Source organism: Spermophilus citellus (assembly GCF_964194105.1).
Source record: "Spermophilus citellus genome assembly, chromosome: 17".
NCBI lineage: Eukaryota > Metazoa > Chordata > Mammalia > Rodentia > Sciuridae > Spermophilus > Spermophilus citellus.
The window spans coordinates 23,704,005-23,727,188 of record NC_138199.1 but is presented as its reverse complement, the minus strand read 5'-3'; the positions used below and the strand labels follow the sequence as shown (position 1 = coordinate 23,727,188).

At 36.7% G+C, this 23,184-nt stretch overlaps 1 protein-coding gene across 3 annotated transcripts in view; it reads right to left on the bottom strand.

The window, feature by feature from the left end:
• The window catches only part of RABEP1 (rabaptin, RAB GTPase binding effector protein 1), a 98,333-nt gene that overhangs the window by 9,507 nt on the left and 65,642 nt on the right, over positions 1-23,184 (bottom strand). For 2 of the 3 annotated variants that reach the window (XM_081269979.1, XM_081269980.1), the window contains 5 exons: positions 17,773-18,240; positions 16,318-16,422; positions 13,923-14,039; positions 6,681-6,779; positions 1,875-2,015 (listed from right to left, as the gene is read on the bottom strand). In XM_081269979.1, coding sequence (XP_081126105.1) covers positions 1,875-2,015; positions 6,681-6,779; positions 13,923-14,039; positions 16,318-16,422; positions 17,773-18,240 — 930 coding nt within the window. Of the gene's footprint in view, positions 1-1,874; positions 2,016-6,680; positions 6,780-13,922; positions 14,040-16,313; positions 16,423-17,772; positions 18,241-23,184 lie in introns of those variants that run through there. The other variant, XR_014019201.1, reaches the window with a different exon arrangement.

Genomic DNA, 23,184 nt, shown 5'->3' with positions numbered 1-23,184 from the left:
CTAACTTAATGCCTAGAACCTCATTAATGAAACCACTGCGCAGGCCGCGTGGTAGAAATTATAATTTAAGATACAAAAGAAAAAAGGACCTTACAAACAATATTTTTCTACTTCACTTTGAAATTGCTCTAAGAAATCTCATCTTCGCCTGTACTGCTTATAGGGTTTAATAGGTTTAGTCTAAGAAGATAATTTTTATATGTTCAGACATCTAGAAATAATTAGGCTGGGGTTGTGGCTCAGTGGTAGAATGCTCACCTAACATACATCTAGAAATAAAAGTAAAAATAAAAGAAAAAGAAAAGGGTATAAAAGTAGGATCAAGGGCTGGGGATGTGGCTCAAGCGGTAGCGCGCTTGCCTGGCATGCATGCGGCCCGGGTTCGATCCTCAGCACCACATACCAACAAGGATGTTGTGTCCGCCGAGAACTAAAAAATAAATATTAAAGATTCTCTCTCTCTCTCTCTCCTCTCTCGCTCTCTCTTTAAAAAAAAAAAAAGTAGGATCAAGTTAAGGGGACAAATTTCCAAAGGAAACTGATTTTGTAGCCCAGATTCACCCAACCACAGAAGAATATAAGTGACTCAAAGTATTTTTTTTATGAACAGAAAGATGATGGGTGTAATTTGACCTTTCAGAGCTAGAAAAAAAAAATAAATATAAGGAGCCAATGTGGTGACTGCTTTTAATTTAATTTAAATTTTAATTTCTGGCATTCTCTCTATCTAGTTCTGAATAACTACACAGATCTTGAATTTGGCAAAAGATTCTTACACATGACCCCAAAAGCACAAGGAACAGTAGAAAAGAATAGACAAACTGGACTTCATTAAAATTAAAATCTTTTGTGCTTCAAACGATACCACCAAGAAAGTCAAAAAAGACAACCCCTCAAATGGAAGAAAACATTTGCAAATTGTATCTCATATAGGCCTTATTCTAAATAATATAAAGAACTCTTATGACTCAGTAAGAAAAAGACAAATAATATGATTTTTAAATTAACAAAGGATCTAAATAAACATGTATCTAGGGAAGATATACAAAAGGCCAATAAGCACATGAAGAGATGTTCATTACCACTGGTCATTAGGGAAATGCAAATGAAAACCACAATGAATTACCATCTCAAACTCATTAGGATGGCTATAATCAAAAATAACAAGAAGTGTTGGCAAGGATGTGGAGGAATACAAACTTTTACACACTGATGATGGGAAGACAAGATAGTTCTGTGCCACCGCTTTAGAAAACAGTTTGATTCCAATGATTTAAACAGAGTTCCCACATAACCTAGCAATTCCACTACAAGGTATATACCCAGAGAGATGAAAACATGGCCATACCAAACTCTGCATGTGGATGTTTATGCAGCATTATTTGTAACAGTCCCCAAATGGAAACAACCCAAATGTCCATCAACAGATAAAACATTCATACAATGGAGTTTTATTCAATCACTGAAGAAATAAACAGTGCTGCCCAGTGAAAGAAGTCAGACCCAAAATACTATGGAATGTGATATGATTCCATTCACATGAAAGGCCAGAATAGGCAATCTATAGAGAGAGAAGGTAAATTAGTAGTTGGTTAATGTTGGGGGAGGGGGGAACAGGAGTGATGGCTAAAGGATAAGAGTTTGTGTTTTTTTATGTATGTTTGTTTTTAGGTGATGAAAATGTTCTAAAAGTGACTGTCATAGTGGCTACACTTATTTATGAATATACTAGAAAACACTGAATTGTATACTTTAAAAAGATTAAATTGTTTAGTAAATGAATTATATCTCAATAAAGTTGTTTTGAAAAAGAATTTATAGCCATTTCAAAAACACACTTGTTTACATTTTGGATGACACAGGAAATACACTACCTCTATCGTGTCTGGGAGGATGAAGTCTTCTGCTTGCTGCAAGGACACATGTAAGCTATGCTTTCCCTGGAGGCTGTCATTGTCTTTCTGTAACCTCAGCAACTCTTCTGAAACTTGTTCCCGTGACTGCATCAGCACTGCCTGAAATAGAAATAGATACTAATCACAGCCAGAAAAGTAATTCTGGTCTAGTGATAGCCAGACCAGAGAAAAATAAGGCCAAACCCAATGAGATTTGAGGATGGAGGGGTGTGTAATAAAGCTCGGCAAGACTTAGAAAGAGCAACTCAAGAATTTTTTTTTTTTTTTTCTGATTGCAGCTTTTGTATTCAACAAGGAGATGGGCAATGAGACAAAGAACTAAGCTCATTCTTCCATATTTCTATCAATATCTCAAAAATAATGTGGTTTTCCCCCTGCCCCCATCTCTCTGGGCTATAGAAGACCACAATCTCCAGCTCAATGGAAGTTACCAATAGAATCAAGGCCTATATGGAAGTGCGTAGCAGAACAGGCCTATAATCCAAACTACTTGGGAGGCAGAAGCAGGAGAATCACAAGTTCAAGACTAGATATCTTAGCAATATTCTGTCTCAAAATAAAGAATAAAAAGGACTGAGAGCTGGACACAGTGGCGTATACCTGCAATCCCAGCAGCTTTGGGGGCTGAGGTAAGAGATTTAAGAGGTACTAAGCAACTTAGTGAGACCCTGTCTCAAATATTAAAAATCTGAAAAGGACTGGGAATGTGGCTCAGTGGTTAAGCACCTCCGGGTTCAATATCCAGGAAAAGGAAGAGAAGAAAGAGAAAAAAAAGACCGCATCAAATGGAGATGGCCTCTAAGACAACTCCTGTCCTTAGGGCATATATTCAACAGGAAGTGTAGCAAAATAAAAAGCAGTGTCTTCCTCTTCCATTACATGCATGTCTGTTCAAATCTAGGATCACTGTGAATGTCCCAGCAGTCCCAATGCTGCAAGCCATCAAGAGGATCTAAGCTCAGTTAACATGGCCCTTGAGAAGCTCATTCTTAAAACAGAATATGCTTATATTCTTCCACTTGCTCAAGTGTAAAATGATTTTAGATATTTCATATTAATTTGTATAAATATAAAAGTTATTCTAGTTAATTTGAGTAGAAGTTATTGTACTACAAAAGTATTTCATTTCTGCTAATTTTTAATACTAAGTCATTTGCCATAAGGGCATACATAATGTAGATTACTCACTCATCTAATATTTATTCAGCAGCTACTACTCTGTGGTAGATGTTTTTCTGCCCATAGGGAATGTAAAGACAAAAGAGAGAGAGAGAGAGACACTTTGCTCTGAAAAAGCTAAAAGTCAAGTAGAGAAAGACAAGTATACCAAAGCAAGTGCTGTAACAAAAACTATACTGAGCAATAAAAGGACAAAGGGGTACCTAATTAGGGGAAGGAAGAGGAGGTGATGAATGAGCTGCATTCTGAAGGACAAACAGGCTGCAGATAGGCAGTCAAAATCATAGACAAATTTTGGTTAAGCTCCACCGGCTCTTATTTTTTTTTTTTTATTTTAAATATTTATTTTTTAGTTGTAGGTGGACACAATACCTTTATTTTATTTTTATGTGGTACTGAGGAATGAACCCAGTGCTTCACACATGCTAGGCAAGCACTCTTCCTCTGAGCCACAACCCCAGTCCTGGCTCTTATTTTCTTTAGGCTACAATCACCTTTGTTTTATGATCATTTTCCATTCATTTATAACTAAATATTAGCATCCTACTACCTTTTGCATATGAAAAAATAAAAAAAAGAAAATGAGTGTTTCTTTTTTCTTCTTCCTCTCTCCCTTTTATATAAAAAAAATAGTTGTGTGCGGTTGGCATGTTTAAAAAAAAAACGGGGGCTGGAGATGTAGCTCTATGATTAAGCACCCTGGGTTCAATCCCCAGTACCAAAAAAAAAAAAAATTTTTTTTAAACAGAAGAATAAGTCAAACACAAACTGAAATGATTATGTATGGGAGCAGATAGAAATTGGGTGAAAGGGGCTGGGGTTGTGGCTCAGCGGTAAAGTGCTCGCTCAGCACGTGCAAGGCCCTGGGTTTGATCCTCAGCACCACATAAAAAAAAAAATAAAGGTATTGTGTCCAACTACAACTAAAAAATAAATATTTTTTAAAAAAGAAATTGGGTAAAAGGGATAGGAAAGAGAAGAGTATACACATTTAACCAGGCTACATATTTTTTTTAAAAAAAAGTAATCAAGAAAGAAAAGTGGACATATGAAAATGTAGTACAAACAAAAACAAAGATACAAAACAAAGTACAAAACAAACTATGTATCAAATTGATACTATAACCAAAAAGAAAATTCAGCTCATGTAACTTCTGAACACAGTACCCAAACTGGAATCCTTTACCTTGTATACATTCTAAGGGGAGAAACAACTACAAAGAAATGTTGAATTTTACTTGGTAAGTTAACTGTTAATAGCAATACTGGTGTAGCCTGAAATTATTTTATCTCCACCTTAACCAATTAATCATATTTAACATCACTAATAATGGAACTACTCATCGTTATGTGCCTCATGATGTTATAAACTTAGGTAATATTCTTGCCCAAATGTCTGACTTAAACTTAATCATGAGGAAAAAATCAGAATAAGTCAAACACAAACTGAAATAATTATGTATGGGAGCAGATAGAAATACATTCTGCAAGACAATTAGCTTAAAACATTCTACAAGGCAACTGGACTGGACTCTTCAAAAACATTAAGGTCATTAAAAGGGGGAGGTCTGTTCTAGATTAAAGGAGACTAAAGTAACATGATAACAAAATGCAATATGTAGGGGCTGGGGTTGTGGCTCAGCGGTAGAGTGCTCACCTAGCACGTTCAAGGCCCTGGGTTCGATAATCGGCACTGAATAAAAATTAAAAAAATAAAGGTACTGTGTCCAACTACAACTAAAAAATAAATATATTTTTTAAATGCAATGAGATCCTTGATTGGTTCCTGAACCAAAAAAAAAAAAAAAAAAATCAAGAAATACTAGGGACAATTAGATAAACTTTGAGAATGTAATGAGGGCTGGGATATAGCTCAGTTGGTAGAGTGCTTGCCTTACATGCACAAGGCCCTGGGTTCAATCTCCAGTACCACCAAAAAAAAAAAAAAAAAAGAACGTAATAAGTATTATGGTCACGTAGAACATCTTATGAATATTGAGAATTTACATGTATCATGATGTCTATGACTCAATTCCAAATAAGTAGCAGAAACAAACCACAACATACATAAGCACAAATGATACAGCAAATGCACTGAAGTAGCAAAAGATTAGCAACTGGTGTACTAACATGAAGGTATCTCAGGAGTTGATTCCATAAACTTCCCTGCAGGTTTGAAATTTTTCAAAATAAAATGTTAGGGGAAAATATTAAGATTCCTAAGTCCTACTATAGTCACTCTGCAGTGGTCTGAGAGATTGAGCTTTTCTCTCAGCATAAGAACTATTCATGCTAATTTTGAGAAAATGATAAAAAGATTGGAGTTAACAAGACCTCAACCTTAATTCCAACAATTCTCCAATGTCACCCTGCAACACACTTGTTTAAAGTGGAATCAACCTGAAAATTGTCTGCAAAGGAAGAGGGCCTCCAAAAGACAAGAAAGAAGAAGGTGCAAGGGGACCACAGCAGGAAACCTTGTCATCATTTATTTGATTGTTATTTTGTGTTCTCTGATCTGAGAATCAATTTGAACTCTCCAGTCAATGATTAGGATGGGTCTTCCCAGCCAAGAGGGCCAGGACTCAGGGATCTGCTCCAAGTGCATTCCAGACAATGGCTGAATGCCAATCAAAAACAAATCATTACCATTCCACATACAGACTTTTGTTTCTGTCCTTTTTTTTTTTTTTTTAAATCAGTCATGGCTGAAACTAAAAAGGAAAAGAAAGTGGGGAGCAGGGGTCTCATGAAAATCTAAGGGAGACCAGTAGAGTAAAGGAAGGAATAGAGAGACTGGAAAAATACTGGCCAATGCATGTATGAATATGTAACTGAATCCCATTATTATGTATAATTATGCACCAATAAATATGGGAAAAAAATAAATTGTCAGCCCTAGATGAACTGAGTAAGAAGCAGCTTTGTATGGTCATGCCAGCAGGACCAACTCTGCCATAATTTACTCAGGCTACCAGATGCAGGATTCCAACTTTGAGAAAAAGGATGCATGAGGCAAATACAGCCAGTCTTGTGATGAAGGAGGCCTGAGCTTGGGAACTACTTTGCAAAGGCTCCAGCCAACCCTTGTTCTTAAAGTTCTCTGCTTTCATCCCTTTCAGAATTGATGGCCTTCAGAAAGTTCCCCTAATCCACAATAGGCACAATATATATTTTTTCATAATCCCCACAAAATTACTGAAGTTATTCAAAGTAAATTAGCTGTCCAGGAAAAGCACAATGACTGTTCAAAAAGCTGTACCAACTAAAACTCATGAGAGATTTCAATTTTTTAGCTTGTATTTGGAATTGAAAATTAAACATTGATCCACACTTTATTGTGTTTAAGTTTCCAAAATCAGAAAAATAAATTGTGTTAAATAAAGATGAGAGATTGAGGAGAAGGGTGAGGTTGGTTAAAAAAAGGAAAGATGTCTTTGCAGTATTTTGTCTACTACTTTCATCCCATAGGCTCTGTAGAACATAACAGTAACCACTTTGAACAGGGTGATAAAGTCACGTCGGATGATTTAAAGATGGACAAGGAATAAATGTATGTAACACATATTTAAAATATTGACTTACCATCTGTTCTTGAACATCCCTCTTTGCCTGGGAAAAGCCCTGCTGCAACTCTTCAAGTAAGATTTCTGATGCTTGGGCTCTTAGGACAAGTGCAGAGATCTTAAACAAAATGCATACATGAAAAATATACAGTTAGCAAATTAAATATTCTGAAATTAACAGTGCCATCTTCTGATTATTCTGGGTTCAGAATGAATATTTTACTGGTCCATGGTGACCATCTCTCCTTTTAACAGACACATGCTCATGTGTTGTATATAAAGTACCAACCTTTCAGATAACCCAAGGTGCTGCCATGACCAAACAGCATTATATGGCTTTCTAGACAGATGTGAACCCAAGTGAACTAGTGACAGATAACAGTTTTTAAAAGACTAAAATTTTTTCATGGCATTTGCAGGTAAATGGATGGCACTGGGGAAGATAATGCTAAGTGAAGTTAGCCAATCCCAAAAAAAAACAAATACTGAATGTTTTCTCTGATATAAGGAGTCTGATTCATAGTGGGGTAGGGAGCGGGAGCATGGGAGGAATAGACAAACTCTAGATAAGGCAGAGGGGTGGGAGGGAAAGGGAAGAGGCAGGGGGTTAGCAAGGATGGTGGAATGGATGGACATCATTATACAAAGTACATGTATGAAGACATGAATTGGTGTCAACATACTTTATATACAACCAGAGAAAAATGAAAAATTTTGCTATATATGTGTAATAAGAATTGTAAGGCATTCCACTGTCACTTATTTAAAAAAAATCAATAAAAAATAAAAATTTTTAAAAAGACAAAAAAAAAATAAAAGACTAAAATTAAAAAAATCAATAAAAATTGGAGCTGTCTCCACACAAAAAAGGTACACATTTCAAAGAAAAAAAAATTAATCTTTTCTGAACTAGCTACAATCTTCTAAGATGGAATACTGAAGGGCAATACCTACACAATTAACATCACTGAATTAACACCTTTGAATTAGTTTTAATGTTCTTAGGGACTTTGATGACTTAAAAATATAATATAAATGGAAATAATCTGTCTACATGTTTTTAAAATGATTACTGCCTGAATTCTTATAGTGGCAGATTTTGGAATATGAACCAACTAACCTACCTGAGAATCAGAAAAACTGTATGAAATTATAAATTATATTACTTGAAGACACTGGAAAACTAACAAAGAAAAAAAAATCTCAGAGCTAAGGACCAGGCTGAGGACATGTGGAGAGTATAGTATCTGAAATAGTTCTCTAGAAGCATGTACCTACTTCAGAAGAAATAGACATGACACTCAGAAGCTGAGCAGGATGTTTAAAAACCCCAGGATAGGGTAGCAAAAGTGAAGAGCCCACAACATATCAAGCAAAGGGACCCCCAGGGTAAACATCCCACACTTGGGTTGGGTTCCCAGAGGCCCACATCCTAGGGAAAGGGAACAATTTTAAATAATCTAACCTTCATAACTATATATAAGCCAGGCACAGTGATGCATGCCTGTAATCTCAGTGGTTTGGGAGGCTGAGGCAGGAGGATTGCAAGTTCAAAGCCAGTCTCAGCAACTTAGCAAGGCCCTAAGCAACTCAGCAAAACCTTGTCTCAAAGTTTAAAAAAAAAAAAAACTATATATAATCCCAATTCCTGTAGCTAGATTAAAGTGATTCAGCACTTTGAATACCACGAGGCCTCCCTCTCATAAGGAAAATAACATCATCGTAGGCTTTATTATTATTTCAATAACTTTTCAACATACAATATGCAGCACTCAAATGTAACTACAGAAGAAATATACTTAAAAACAGACAAAAGAAACAGGTCTACAATACCAGATATGTAAATTATTAGAAACTTATTTAAAGATTGAAAAGACAAAATTTGGAACTGCCAGAGAACTAATGAAGAGAAACCAAATGGAAAATAATACATTGGGAAAAAAAAATTACTCAAATGATAAATTTAAAGGATGGGTTTACAGAAAAGATCCATTTGAAGAAAAAATTTGTGCACTAAAAACAATACATTTGAAAAAAACAAACAAAGGTAATACAATGGAAAATATAGAAGTTAAAAGGTGCATGGATGAAATGAGAAAGTCTAATATGTATATAAACATTTAAAGAAATAACAGCTAATGGAAATATCTAGTAGAGCTGAAAAATAAGCCTATGCAATAACCTTGTAATTTTACTCCTAAATTCTGGATGTATTCAACAGAAACGAGCCCACATGTGTACCAAAAAACATGTACAAGAATATTCATAGAAAACTTGACACCAAAAATCAGAAAAAAACCAAAGTCCCTCAGTTTTATCAATATAAGAGAATATTCAAAGTATTAAAAATAACTGCTAACACAGAGAATATGGATGAAGATACATGATTAAGAGCAAAGAAACAAGACACTAAAGGCTATACACTATACAATTCCAATTATATGAAGTTCAAGAACAAGAAATAACTGAAACAGTGTCAAAATTCATAACAATGGCCACCTCTATATGCAGGTAGGTGGAGTATTTACTGACCAAGAAAGGGCATGAGGTGTATGAGAAATGATTTGAATCTTGATCTAGATGATGATCCTGGTAATATCTTTCACATGTTAAAATTCATCAAACTATACACTTGAGATTTGTGAACTTCACTTTGTATACTGTTCAACAAAAAATGAGCTCTTAAGGAGAGATAATGGCTGGGAATTTTCCAGTTATGATATAAGACATCAACTCGGAGATCCAAGAAACACTGTGAAACCCAAACAGGAAAAATATACCCAGGTGTAGCTAAGTAAAACAATGAAAAACAAGACAAAATGAACATCTTTAAAATAGCTAGAAAAAATATGCATTTAGCTTTAAAGAAGCCAAAATAAGACCAATAGCTGGCTTTTCACCAGAAACATGGAAGCCAGAAGCAATGGAATAATAATCTCAAAGTGCTTAAGAAAATAGTATAAGTAATTAGAATTCTAACACTGGCAAAAGTGTCCATCTTGTAAGAAAGTAGAAAGAAAAAGTTACCTCTGAGAAACTAAATGTGAGAGAATCAAGACTTCTGGTGCTGAGATGGACTCTGCCATTAAGACCTTTCTTTCACTGATTACAACTAAAAACTATGGATAAAAATATAAAAAGCCATTACTGAGGACCATGAAAAAGAGGCAAAAGTAGAAAGATTAAGAAGAAAAAAAAGTCAAAACCAGAAAAAGCAATTTATACAGAAAAGAGTTTCCTGTTTACTTGCTCTTTTTACCCCACTTTCTGACTGCATCAATCTGAATGCAGTCCTAGCTGTGAACTGCAGCAGGATAGGAGATAATACTTTCTGGCCACGATGCCAAGAACAGGCTCTCTGTGAGCCACACAGCATGGGGATAATCTTAGAGAGATGAGAGCTAGAAAAAGGATCCCCAAATTATGAATATGAACCAGCAATGGTCCTATACTCACCTGTGAGTTGGCACAGAAGACCAGACCCAAAGCAGCATAACAAAGACTTTGGAAAACTGAACACGCATTAGAGAAACTACCAATTCAAACAAATTAAAAGAGAACTTGAAATTAAAACTAACTGATATTTCACCTCACTCCAACCAGATGGCAATTATCAAGAATATAAGTAAAAATAAATGTTGGCAAGAATGTCAGGGGAAAAGTACACTCATACAATGCTGATGGAACTGCAAATTGGTGCAACCACCCTGGAAAGCAGTATGGAGATTCCTCAGAAAGCTTGGAATGAAACCACCATTTGATCCAATTATCCCACTCCTTGGCATACATCCAAAGGACTTAAAATATGCATACCACAGTGACACAGCCGCATCAATGTTTATAGCAACTAAATTCATGGCAGCTAAGCTATGGAACCAACTTAGCTGCCCTTCAACAAATGAGTAGATAAAGAAAATGTAATATATATACACAATGGAAGATTACTCAGCCATAAAGAAGAATGAAATCATGGCATTTGCCAGTAAACAGATGGAACAGGAGACTATCATGCTAAGCAAAGTAAGCCAATCCCCCCAAAACCAAAGGCCAAATGTTCTCTCTGATATGTGAATGCTAACTCACAGTAAGGGAGTGGGGAGTAGAAGTTCACTGGAATAGAAAAAGGTGAATGAACGGGAAGGAAGGGAAGATGGGAATAGGAGAGACAGTAAAATGAACTGGACATAATTTTCCTATGTTCATATACAAATACACAACCAATGTAACTCATATGATGTACAATGACAAAAATGGTAAGTTATACTTCATATATGTATGTCAATATATTCTACTATCAAGTATAACTAAAAAGAACAAATAAAAAATTAAAATAAATAAGTAAAAGAGAGAACTTGGGCACTGAATCCAATCATGTTGACTACCTCCTAAAACAAAACAATACAAAACCATCAACATTATCCAAAGGATTTTAACAGAACCCAGAGTCTCATAATAAAATATTCCTAATTCCCAAGACACTATAAATAAATTTGACACAGAAAGAACAAGAAAAATGTGACCAATGCTCAAGAGGAAAGAAAATCAACAGATGCCAAACCATAATGATCCAAGTTAGATTATCAAAGGTATTGAAGTGGCTATTATAACTAAGCTTCATGAGGTAAAGGTAAATGCTTTGAAATGAATGAAAAGATAGCTCTCTCTCAAAAAAAAAAGAACTAAATAAAATTTTATTATAAATCAGTATAGAATTTGGCACAAAAACAGACCAATGGAACAAAGTCGTGAAATTAACCCACACGTATATACACTTGATAAATGATAAAGATGACCTTGCAGGGCAATGGGGAAAAGATGATATTTTCACAACACAGTACACAAACTGACTACCTAAATTATTTTTTATTTTTGTTTATTTACCTGTACCTATGGAGATTGAACCCATCTTTATACAAGATACTAAGTACATACTACATCCCAGTTCCTTTGGCTATATATGTGAAAAAATAAAATTTTACCCTTACCTATATCAAATAGATAGTGGCATGTATGTATAAACCAATTCCATATAAATTTTTTATATAAACATAAACAACTTCATTCAATGCAACTTCTATTAAGCTAAAATATGAAAATATATTCATAATTACAGTATAAGAGAAGATTATTTTAAAAATCAGGACAGGGCTGGGGTTTTGGCTCAGTGGTAGAGCACTTACTTGCCTAGCATGTGTGAGGCACTGGGTTCAATACTCAATACCACAATATAAATAAATAAATTAGATAAAGGTCCATCAACAACTTAAGGACAAAAATAAATAACCATAAAGATCAATAAATCTGAGTATATTAAAATGAAGAACTTCTACACATCAGAGTACTATTTAAGACATAAGCTACTGAGTAGAAAATGTATGCAGCACATATAATCAAAAGGCTCTGATGAGATCATATAACAAGCACCAAGCAAATCAAGAACCAACAAAAAAGATGAAAAAAGAGCATAGGACTTGAGCAGGATTCCCTCCCCACCCCCACCTCCCTCCCTCCCCCCCCCCTCTCTCTCTCTCTCGTAAGTGTATATGCACACACACAATATCCAACAGCCAATAAATGTAAAAAATGCTAAATAATTTCAGTGGTCATCAAAGAAATGCAAACTAAGCCACAACGAAATATCATTCATTACACATCCACCAAAATGACTATAATTAAAGTAATAAGATGAAGTTTTTCAAGACCTTGGGTTCTTCTCATACATCACTGGTGGGAGTGTAAACTGGCATAACCACTTTGGAAAACAGACAGGTATTTTTATCTACTAAAGGTGAATATACATTTTTTGACCTTTTTTATTTGCAGTACTAGAAACTAAGCCCAGAGATACTCTACCACTGAGCTATATTCCCAGCTTTTTTTTTTTTTTCCCTCTTCTCTCTCTTTTTTGAGACAAGGTTTGGCTAAATTGCCAAGGCTGGCCTTGAACTTTTAATCCTCCTTCCTCCTGAGTAGCTGGAATTACCAGCATCCACCACTGTGTCTGGCTATTTTGAGCATTTTGAACCAGATATTCTTTCTCCTAGATATAGACCTAAAAGAAACATGTTCACCAAACCCTATACAGAAATTTCAAAGTAACATTATTCATGATATCCCAGAACTGGAAACAACTAAAATGTCCATCAACATTAGTACAGATAAACTATGGTATATCCACTCAATAGTACAACCACATGACATTGAAAATCCACCAGGCACAGTGGCATATACTTATAATCCTAGCAGCTCAGGAGGCTGAGACATGAGGATCATGAGTTCAAAGCCAGCCTCAGCAACTTAGTGAGGCCCTAAGCAATTCAGCGGGACCCTGTCTCTAAACAATAAAATATTTTTTAAAAAGGGCTGGGGGTGTGGCTCAGTGGTTAAGTGCCCCCGAGTTTAATCCCCGGTATCAAAAAATAACCACTACATGCATCAAGGCAGTACTTTCATACCCTGCCAAGTGAAGGAAGACAAATGCAAAAGAATACCTACTATGTCTCTTTTTAAAAATCAGAAAATGGACAAAACTAATGGTGTTAGGACAACAGTTACTTCTGTGTAGGAGGCTGTAAGTGATGGGGCTTAAGTGAAGGCTTCTGGGATACTGGCTAATGTTCAACTTGATCAAAGGGATGGTTATAAAGATGTTATTTGTGATATGCTTGATATAGTTATTGGATTATTTATACGAATGTTTTATCTAAAAAATCATAATAATAAAAAGCTGGGCACAGTGCTGCACACTTTTAATTCCATCTATTCTAAGGTGGAAGCAGGAGGATCAAATGTTTGAGGTCAGCCTTGGCAAACTAGTGAGACCTTGTCTCTAAATTTGGCAAAAAAAAAAGGCAGAGGGCTGGGGATGTAGCTCAGTAGTAGAGAACCCCTGGGTTCAATCCCCAGCATAAACACATAATAACTAACAAAGGGGAGAAGGAGAATCAGAGCCCCCTGATGTTAACTGATTATTAAGGGCAAAAGAAACATAACTAGCTGGGCACAGTGGCGCACACCTTAATCCCAGCAGTCTGTGAGGCTGAGGCAGGAGGATTACAAATTCAAAACTAGCCTCAGCAGCTTAGTGATGCTAAGCAACTCAGCAAGACCCTGTCTCTAAATAAAATACACAATAAGGCTGGGGATGTGGCTCAGTGGTCAAGTGCCTCTGAGTTCAATCCCCGGTACCAAAAGAAAAAAAAAACATGACTATATTTTTACCCTGTCATTCCTATGGGTTACAATCTAAAACCCCATTTACCTGATGGCTTGAGTCCTCAGTGCTCTGCTTAATGAAGTCTTCCAGCTCCTGTTTATCTTTCATTGTCTTCTCCAGCTGGTCATTAGCTTGCCTTAGCATCACCTGCAGTTTTTTCACCTGTGTAATTAAAAACGTCAATTAAAAGGGAGAACTAGGTTTTTTTTCTTTTTGGTGAAAAGGATCAAATGGAGGGCCTCGCACATATTGACAAGTGCTTTACTACTAAGCTATATCACAAGTCCAGAATTATTTAGTGAATTAAAAAACAAAAAAAGGCAAAAACTCTTTTTCAATCTATTTTTTCCTGAAAAACACCATAAGATTTGTCATTCTGAAATAAATGAGATAAATGACCTCAAGTGACAACTGTGCTGTGCTTTACAGTTAACAAGTCATTTTTTCACATACATCTCACTTGAAAATTGCCTTTCTTCTGGACACTCTCAGCCCTAACAATGAACTACCTAGTTCTCCTCTATCCTCTGCCTCTGATCTATAATCCACACGAACACTATAAACTTTACAAAACTGAAATACAATAATTTCTCTACTTAAAAGCACATGAATGCCTCCCAAAAGCCTTCTGATCAATTTAAACCCCTCCCATCACTGGCCCTTAGTGATCTCATTCTGGCCTAGGGTTCCTTTAAACACCCTCATGCCCAGCCACAGAACCACTCAGACACTTCCTAGAACACACACTTTTCTTTCGTAACTCTTTCCTCTAGACCTCTTTCTTCTCCCTGAACTCCCTATCTCTCCTTCACCACTTCTTTTTTTTAATTATATTATTTATTTATTTTTAGGTGTAGATGGACACAACACAATGCTTTTATTTTTATGTGGTGCTGAGAATTGAACCCAGGTCCCGCTCATGCTAGGCAAGTGCTCTACTGCTGAGCCACAATCCCAGCCCCTCCTTCACCACTTCTTTTCCCAACTAATTTTTACCCAGGCTCTACAAAAACTTAGCTCAAATGTTGCCTTTCCTGAACCCATGGTTAAGGTGGATGCCCTCCTTAATTTCTATGTGTACCTCTCCAGGAACAAACTATATTGAACTACTGTTTTGGTTCGCAACACTAAAAGCTTCACGGGGGTTGAAATTTTCTTCTAGCTGCATCTGAATCACCAGGACCCAGCATAATGCCAGGTGTAGATGAGGCATCAGTGAACGTTTATGGAAATGGCTAAGGAACCCAAGATAGCCCATTCCCATGCTACACTACCAAAGACAAACTATATTAGTTTTGCAAATACCTTTAGAAATTTACCTTTGAACTACTTAAGAAAAAAAGCATATATGGAAGAACTCAATGCCAACAACATTGGAAATATATGTATATTTTTGTTTGTTTGTTTGTTTGGTACTGAGAATTGAACCCCAGGCACTCTACCACTGAGCAACATCCCAATCCCCTTTTTATTTTTGATTTTGAGACAGGGTCTCACTAAATTGCTGTGGTTAGCTTTGAACTTGTGATCCTCCTGCCTCAGCCTCCAAAGCTACTGGGATTACAGGTATGCACCACTGTGCCCAGCTGACATTTGAAAATATTAAACCACCATTCTAATTTGCTTGAAGTTCTTTTTATTTTCAGTTGTTGATGGAAATTTATTTTATTCATTTATTTATATGTAGTACTGAGAATCGAACTCAGTGTCTCACATATAGTAGGCAATTGTTCTACCAGTGAGCCACAACCCCAGCCCTGCTTAAAGTTCTTTTGAAGACTAAGAGAATAATGTTCAAAACAACCAAAGGTCAGTTAAGAAATAGAAGAAAAATAATCTTTTCCTTACATATACTTTCAACAAATCTACTCTCATGAAATTCTACATTATTTCCTAAATTGTATCAAGGTACTCATCATTCAACACTGTGTTTGGACAAGTACTTAACTGTCAATTTCAGCATTCCAAATTTACCAAACTTAATCTCTGTGACCCTGTAAATTAACCTTAATCAATTCAACAAATTTATGCCAAGAAGTAGGCAATAAGCAATGAAGATTCCAAATTCTGATTAATCACATTCAATTAAGCTTTTGTTCTACAGAGGCCATGTTCAACCTCTTCTGTCCCTAGTCTTCATATCATGAAGTATTCCAGATCAATGCCAATATCAAGTGTAGACAGTGGGTGGAAAGGGTAGGGTGGGAGAGGAGTGAGGGTGCTCCTCTAAGAGCTGAGGTGATCCAAATAGTATTGGTACATTAATAAACACAGGTAACACCAAGGGACTCCCGCTGGAAATTTAACTGCCACTGTATGTGCCAGATTATTTCATAATTTAACAAAACAGATATGCTTCATTAAAGCAAATGGGGGGTAATTCTGTACCTCCAATGAAGACTACAACAGCTCCAATTTGGCATATCCAAATGAAACTCACCTGGTCTCTTGTTTCAGCCTCCTGAATTTGAATTCCTTGTAACTGTTTTTCATAATTGGAACACATATCACAACGTCTACCAAGTTTATTTCCAGCATTATGTACCTGAAGGGCACCAAAATTACTTTTTATCAGGCAGAACAAAATAATTCTTCATCACATACTTGAGGAATACATGCATAGTATTCTACTGATGTCACTCATAAACATCAATTTATGAATAAACAATTTCTCCATGGACTTTCAGAAAGAGTTTCAATTCAGGGTCACACTTTTTTTTTTTTTTTGGGTGATACTGGGGATTGAACTCAGGGCATTATGCATAGGAGTCAAGCACTCTACCAACTAAGCTATAATTCTAAAAAGTCATAATCTCCAGTACAAGTATGAGAGGAAAAGGAGGGAAACAACACATCAACAAGAGGCTGAGGGCCACAAAACACCATATTTGAGGAAAACACAAAGCAAGCAGACAATGCTACACCGAGGCACTCATAATTTAAATCAATACAACCGGACCAATGAAAAAGGCAGAAAACACAAACAGTGCCAATTCCCCATTTCACCAGCTCCACTTATGAAATAGGTGTGAAACTATTAACTAGCACCTTCTCACATACATTTTGCATGAGGCCAAGAATAGTTTCTTTCAGGCTAAACAGGCTGTTCCACTTACTTATCAAGCACTTCTTTAAAGAGAAGTAGCCCTGAGCAAAGGAAAGCCCTGGAATTCAGAAAACCAGGATTCTAACCCAGGTTTTGCTACTAGGTCAAGGGGAACACTTAAGCAATGCTTGATCTCTCAGAGCCAATTTCCTCATCTGGAAATTGGGGACATTTGATTGCCTCATTCTGATAAGAAAATTCAAAGAGATGAGGTAAGTAAAAGGGCTTTGTAATCTGTAACGCATTATGCCAATACATATTTAAGTTTCTATCTTCTAATTTTCTGAGTTTGCAAATACCCTGAGGAGGAAAATTAAAGTTTATTAAAGTCTGACTTCTTATTAGTTTGCTTCCTTTTTTCTCCCATATTTTCTACCTACTCTTTAAACCACTACTCTGCATCAATCAATGATAAGCATTTGCATTTCAATCCTAAAGGAAAGACAAACTGAATCCTGAAATACACTCAGATTTAAGAAAACTTCAAAACAAATTCAGCTATTCTAACTTAGTAATGTTAGGAAGGTTGTCCCAGCTTCTGAAGTATGACCTCAGGGGGAGAAATTCACAATCAACACCAATAGCTGGTTAGCACCCTTTTCTCTCACAGGCAGCAGGAAGAACCAAAGCAGACTATGACAGGTACCGGATAATCTGGATTAACACCTACTTGCTGGAAACACAAGCCTGCATTGACTCCAGGGACTATCTACTCAATGACCAATAAATCCCAGAGTTACAGTAATGTCCCTCAGACTGAACAAGAGGAACAGATCATGAATAACTCACCTCTTTCTGCAGGAGATTCCACTCAGTCTCACTGACTAAGCGGTAACCACTGGGGGACACGTAAGCACTCTCCATACCCTGGGTAACACTGGAGAGAAGGGATGCGGTCTCTTCCTGTTCTGGTGTCATAGCCTTGATTGCTCTTTCCTGATCTTTGGTTAACATAAACCCACTTGGCATCTGCAGTGACCCAAGGGATGCAGTATCAAAGTTCTCAGATACTGAATCTGCTCCTACCAGTGGTCCAAAATCCGACTCATCCAGGTTTCCAGCAGATTTTGCTTTGTAATTATAGCCTAAAGCTTTGGATTGCAATGAGCCCGAGGTTCCCAAGCTGTCTGTAGACTGTGCTCTCCTGAGTCCATCTTTAAACATGTCATTGTCCGATTTACTAAATGCATCTCCAGATGGTAACAGCAAGTCTGCATCTAAGGAATGAACTGAACCATGGGTGCTGTCTAAGTGCTCCTGAAATGTGAAAAGAGATATTGCCAAATTAGACAATGTTCTGTATCTTCAAAATATATCATACACTAGGCATATTTTACCACATTACATGTGACAATCATTAACACAACCTTCATTTAATCATTATTCAGTATCTAAATATGTTGGGCACTAAGCAGGTGCATAAGCTAGACACAGTGGCACATGCCCATATTCCAACGACTTAGGAGGTTAAGGCAGGAAGATCACAAGTTCAAGACCAGACTCAGCAGCTTAGCAAGACTAATCAAATCAGCATAATCCTGTCTCAAAATAAAAAATAAAAAGGGCCAGGGATATAGTTCAGTAGTTAAGCACCCTTGGGAGACTGAGGCAAGAGGATTTCAAATTCAAAGCCAGCCTCAGCAACTTAGCGAGGCCCTAAGCAACTTAGCAAGACCCAGTCACACAACAAATAATAAAAAAGAGCCAGGGATGTGGCTCAGTGGTAAAGCACCTTTGGGTTCAATCCCCAGCACAAAAATTAATTAATTAATTAGGAAAATATTTTCACTTGGTATAGTAAAAAATTGGCATCTTTTATGTTAATTCCTCCGTTTCTTTATTTTCAAAGATTTTTACTTTTCTGAAACAGATGTCTGAAAACACAAACCTAGGCTATATGAAGGTAATCATGGTGAAAGTCCCAAATAAGTAACCTAATAAAAACTAGAATAAGAACCAATTCTGGTAGCTTACAAAAATTTTTTTCTTCAGCCAGGCATGGTGGTGCATAGCTGTAATCCTAGCTACTCACGAGGCTGAGGCAAGAGGATCACAAATTCAAGGCCAGCCTAAGTAATTTAGTGAAATCCTCTCTCAAAATAAAATTTTAAAAGGGACAGGAATATAGCTCAGTGGTAAAGCACTTGCCTAGCATGTGTGAGGCCCTGTGTTCAAGCACCAGTACAGAGGGGGGAAAACATACTATGAAAATAATCAGATATATCCATACTGATTTTTGCCTAAGGAAAAATTATATATAATAGCATTACTTAATGAAAACTTCATGGTAGTAAAAAAATAGAACCAACCTGATGATTAATTATCACATTTTTATTTCCTATATTTCATGATGTTTTAGTGTCTTAGAGGCCCTGATGGCTAGAGAGAGACTGTGCCTCCCAGAGTCAGCTAATGCCTAAAGATAATAGACAATTCACTTGACTATAACATACCTTTCATAAGTAAACCAGTCAATCCCAAAACCATACTCTAACCACCTCCTTTATCTGATTCCCATACCAAGCCACTACTTTCCCTGCCCTAAATCATCCCAGGAACAGATAGGAACCAAATGAAAGAGACCCCATAAACTACAAAGTCCATGGGAATCATTCAAAGTAGCCAGTCCTGTACTGTTTGCCCTGCTCTGCTTAAGGAAACCCCAATGACTGTGGTCCATGCTTTCCCTTTGCTCCTTCTGCCTCCAGACCAGCTCTGGTGTTTCCCAATGAGGTCCTACAAGTCATGCTGCACCTCTCATTTCTAGGGGAATTTTGAGCTCAATGAAGGAATTCTTACCCAGCATGCAAGAACCCTGGGTTCAATTCACAATTTTTGGAGGGGGGAGAGACTAAAATTAAACAACTTCTAATGACACTGGCCTCTCCATGTTAACACCTAGTCACCTTTATAAATTAAAACCTGGGCACAAATTAGTTGGAAACTGACTAACGGAATTTTGGTACATTTACATTGCTGAAATTCTATCAGCCATCAAATGTCATTTTTTGGGAAAACAATGATGTGCCAAAACCTTAGAGTACATTTAAGTGGGAGGAAAATGTATCTAAACTATTATGTAGTTGCAATATAAAATATGTTTTAAAAATACAAATAGAAACTTTTATGTTATCTTTGAAAAAGAAAATAGAGGGAAAGAAGAGACACACATCAAAAATGTTAGAGGTAAGTTTATCTCTGGGTAACAGGATTTTCATGACCTTTTCTTGTACTTTCCAAAATTTCCATAGTATTTCCATATTATTTTTGTATTGAGAAAAGCATATTATAAGTATCAGGTTAAAGAATATGTACAGTCCTATAAATTTCAAATGTCTTTAGCAATAAATCTAAGTCTCCACAGCATTACATATTAATTTTAAACTACTGACTAAAGCAAAATCGTCATGGCTTTTTTTTTTTTTTTAGAGAGAGAGAGAGAACTTTTAATATTTATTTTATTTTTTTATTGTTTTTTTTTTTTTCGGTGGACACAACATCTTTCTTTGTATGTGGTGCTGAGGATCAAACCCGGGCCGAACGCACATGCCAGGCGAGTGTGCTACCGCTTGAGCCACATCCTCAGCCCTCGTCATGACTTTTAACACAAAAAAGTATACTCAAAATTCAAACTCATCTGAAAATCTAAAAGGTATTTCAAATGTTAGAAAGTATATATACAATGTCATACAGATTTGTTAAGACATAAGCAAAAATAAGAAAAGTACTTTATCATAAATCATAGCAAATTTCCCTTTCCTGTTTTCCTGATTTTCAAACATTCCTGGGTAGATAACTACATGATGCAAAAACCACATAATATTTGGCTGTATCCCAAAATTGAGAAATTCTCCTGGAGTTAACTATTTAAAAAACACACAGCACAATACCGCCAAGTAGTTCTCAGTGTATGTTCCAAAATGAAGAATGTGCAAAAACAATTACATTGTAATTTTCAGTGTCTATGAGGATATTTTTAAAATTCTTAACATTAAACTATCCATAATCATGAAAATATAAGCCACCAAGATGTACATCATACATGAATCAGAATAAATCCTTAAACTACAGAGAAATGTGATGCCTCTCAAAGAAAAAAATATTTCACTTGCCACCCTTTTTTTTTTTTTTTTTTGTATTAGGAATTGAACCCAGGGACACTTAAACCTCTGAGTCACATCCCAAGCCCTTTTTATTTTTTATTTTAAGACAGGATCTTGTTAATTTGCTCAGGGCCTTGCTAAGTTGCTGAGGCTGGGCTTTGAATTTGTGATCATCTTGCCTCTGCCTCCCAAGCTGCTGGGATTACAGGTGTCTGCCACTGTGTCCAGCCCTTTATCCCAATTTAACTGATGTTTGTTCACCAGACTGGGAATTAAGGTTGAGCAGGTGTGCAGGGAATTCTTTTTTGTTTGGTATTAGGGATGAAATCCAGGACCTCACACTCAGAAGGGCTGGAGTGCTGGAACTAGCCACATCTCTAGCCCCTCTGAGTACAAAATTCTAAGTAGCAGGGACAGTAAAAACAAGGCATATAAACATGAACAGCAAGCAGACAGGTCTGTTTGTAGTGAAATGAGAGCAGGGATTAAGAACTGAAGGGATGTTCGGTTAGGAAAGCCAAGCTAAGAACTTACTTTTTCTCCTAAAGGAAATAAGGGAAACATTTTTCTTAATTAAAGAGAAAATATCAGCATGAGCTTTGAAGGATAAGTAAAAGGATTTCAACATTCAGAAAGATGGAGGGAAGCACTAGGGATATAGCTCAGTGGTAGAACTCTTGCTTAGTATGTGCAAGGCCCTGGGTTCAATCTCTAATGGTGGGGAGGCGGGGGAAGCAGAAAAGAAAGAAAGGCAGAGAAAGACAAAAATTCTACTTGAAGGCAGCCAATTTGAAAAGCAGTATGGAGATTCCTTGGAAAGCTGGGAATAGAACCACCATTTAACCCAGCTATTCCTCTTCTCGGACTATACCCAAAAGACCTAAAAACGGCATACTACAGGGACACAGCCACATCAATGTTTATAGCAACACAATTCACAATAGCTAAACTGTGGAGCCAACCTAGATGCCCTTCAATGGATGAATGGATACAAAAAATGTGGCATATATACACAATGGAATATTACTCAGCACTAAAAAATAACAAGATCATGGCATTTGCAGGGAAATGGATGGCATTAGAGCAGATTAGGATAAGTGAAGTTAGCCAAACCCTGAAAAACAAATGCCGAATGTCTTCTCTGATATATGACTCAAAATGAGGTAGGGAGGAAGAGCATGAGAAGAAGATTATCACTAAATAGGGAAGAGAGGTGGGAGGGAAGGGGAGGGAAAAGAGGAATTGCATGGAAGATGGAAGGAGACCCTCATTGTTATACAGAATACATGTATGACGATGTGAGGGGAAAAAAAAAAAGAAGTGTGTCACATTAGATTGGGTAGAGAGAAGTGATGGGAGGGGAGGGAAGAGGAAGGGGGGAAAGGAAGGATAGCAGAATAAAATAGACTTTATTATTGCTGTGTATATACGTGACCTGCATGACCAATGTGATTCTGCAACCTGTACATTCAGAAAAATGAGAAATTATACCCCATCTGATTCAAATGTATGATATGTCAAGATCATTGTACTGTCATGTGTAACTAATTAATACAAATAAAAAAATTTTAAAAATAAAAAAAGAATTCTACATGAAGGAAACATCATGCAATACAGAGTGTAGCACAATACAATGTGGCCAAAATGGAATCCTTATTATGAAGAATTTCAATCCTCTCATTGAAGGATCTGTATTCAGTGATATACATAATGGGAATGAGTGGTGGTTTTTAAGTAAAGGAGTGGCCTGAATGCAGCTGCACTTAAGAAAATTAATTTGACAATGATGCAAGTGTACAATGGAGTAGAAAAGGCTGAAGGCAAGAAACCCAATGAGGAGGTCTTTGTGACACTGCAGGTGAGAGATGATGAGACTACAAGAACACCATCTTACACTTTGCACCTCTGGGACTCTCTACTATATCCATTCTCAACATCTGCAATGTTCTACCAGGCCTCACCACAATCTGTCAAACTTCACCCTCTATTCTCAGCACTAAAGACCTATTTCTGCCAAATGTGGTGGTGCACTCCTGTAATCCCAGTGATTTGGGAGACTGAGGCAGGAGGATTCCAAGTTTGAGGCCAGCCTCAGCAA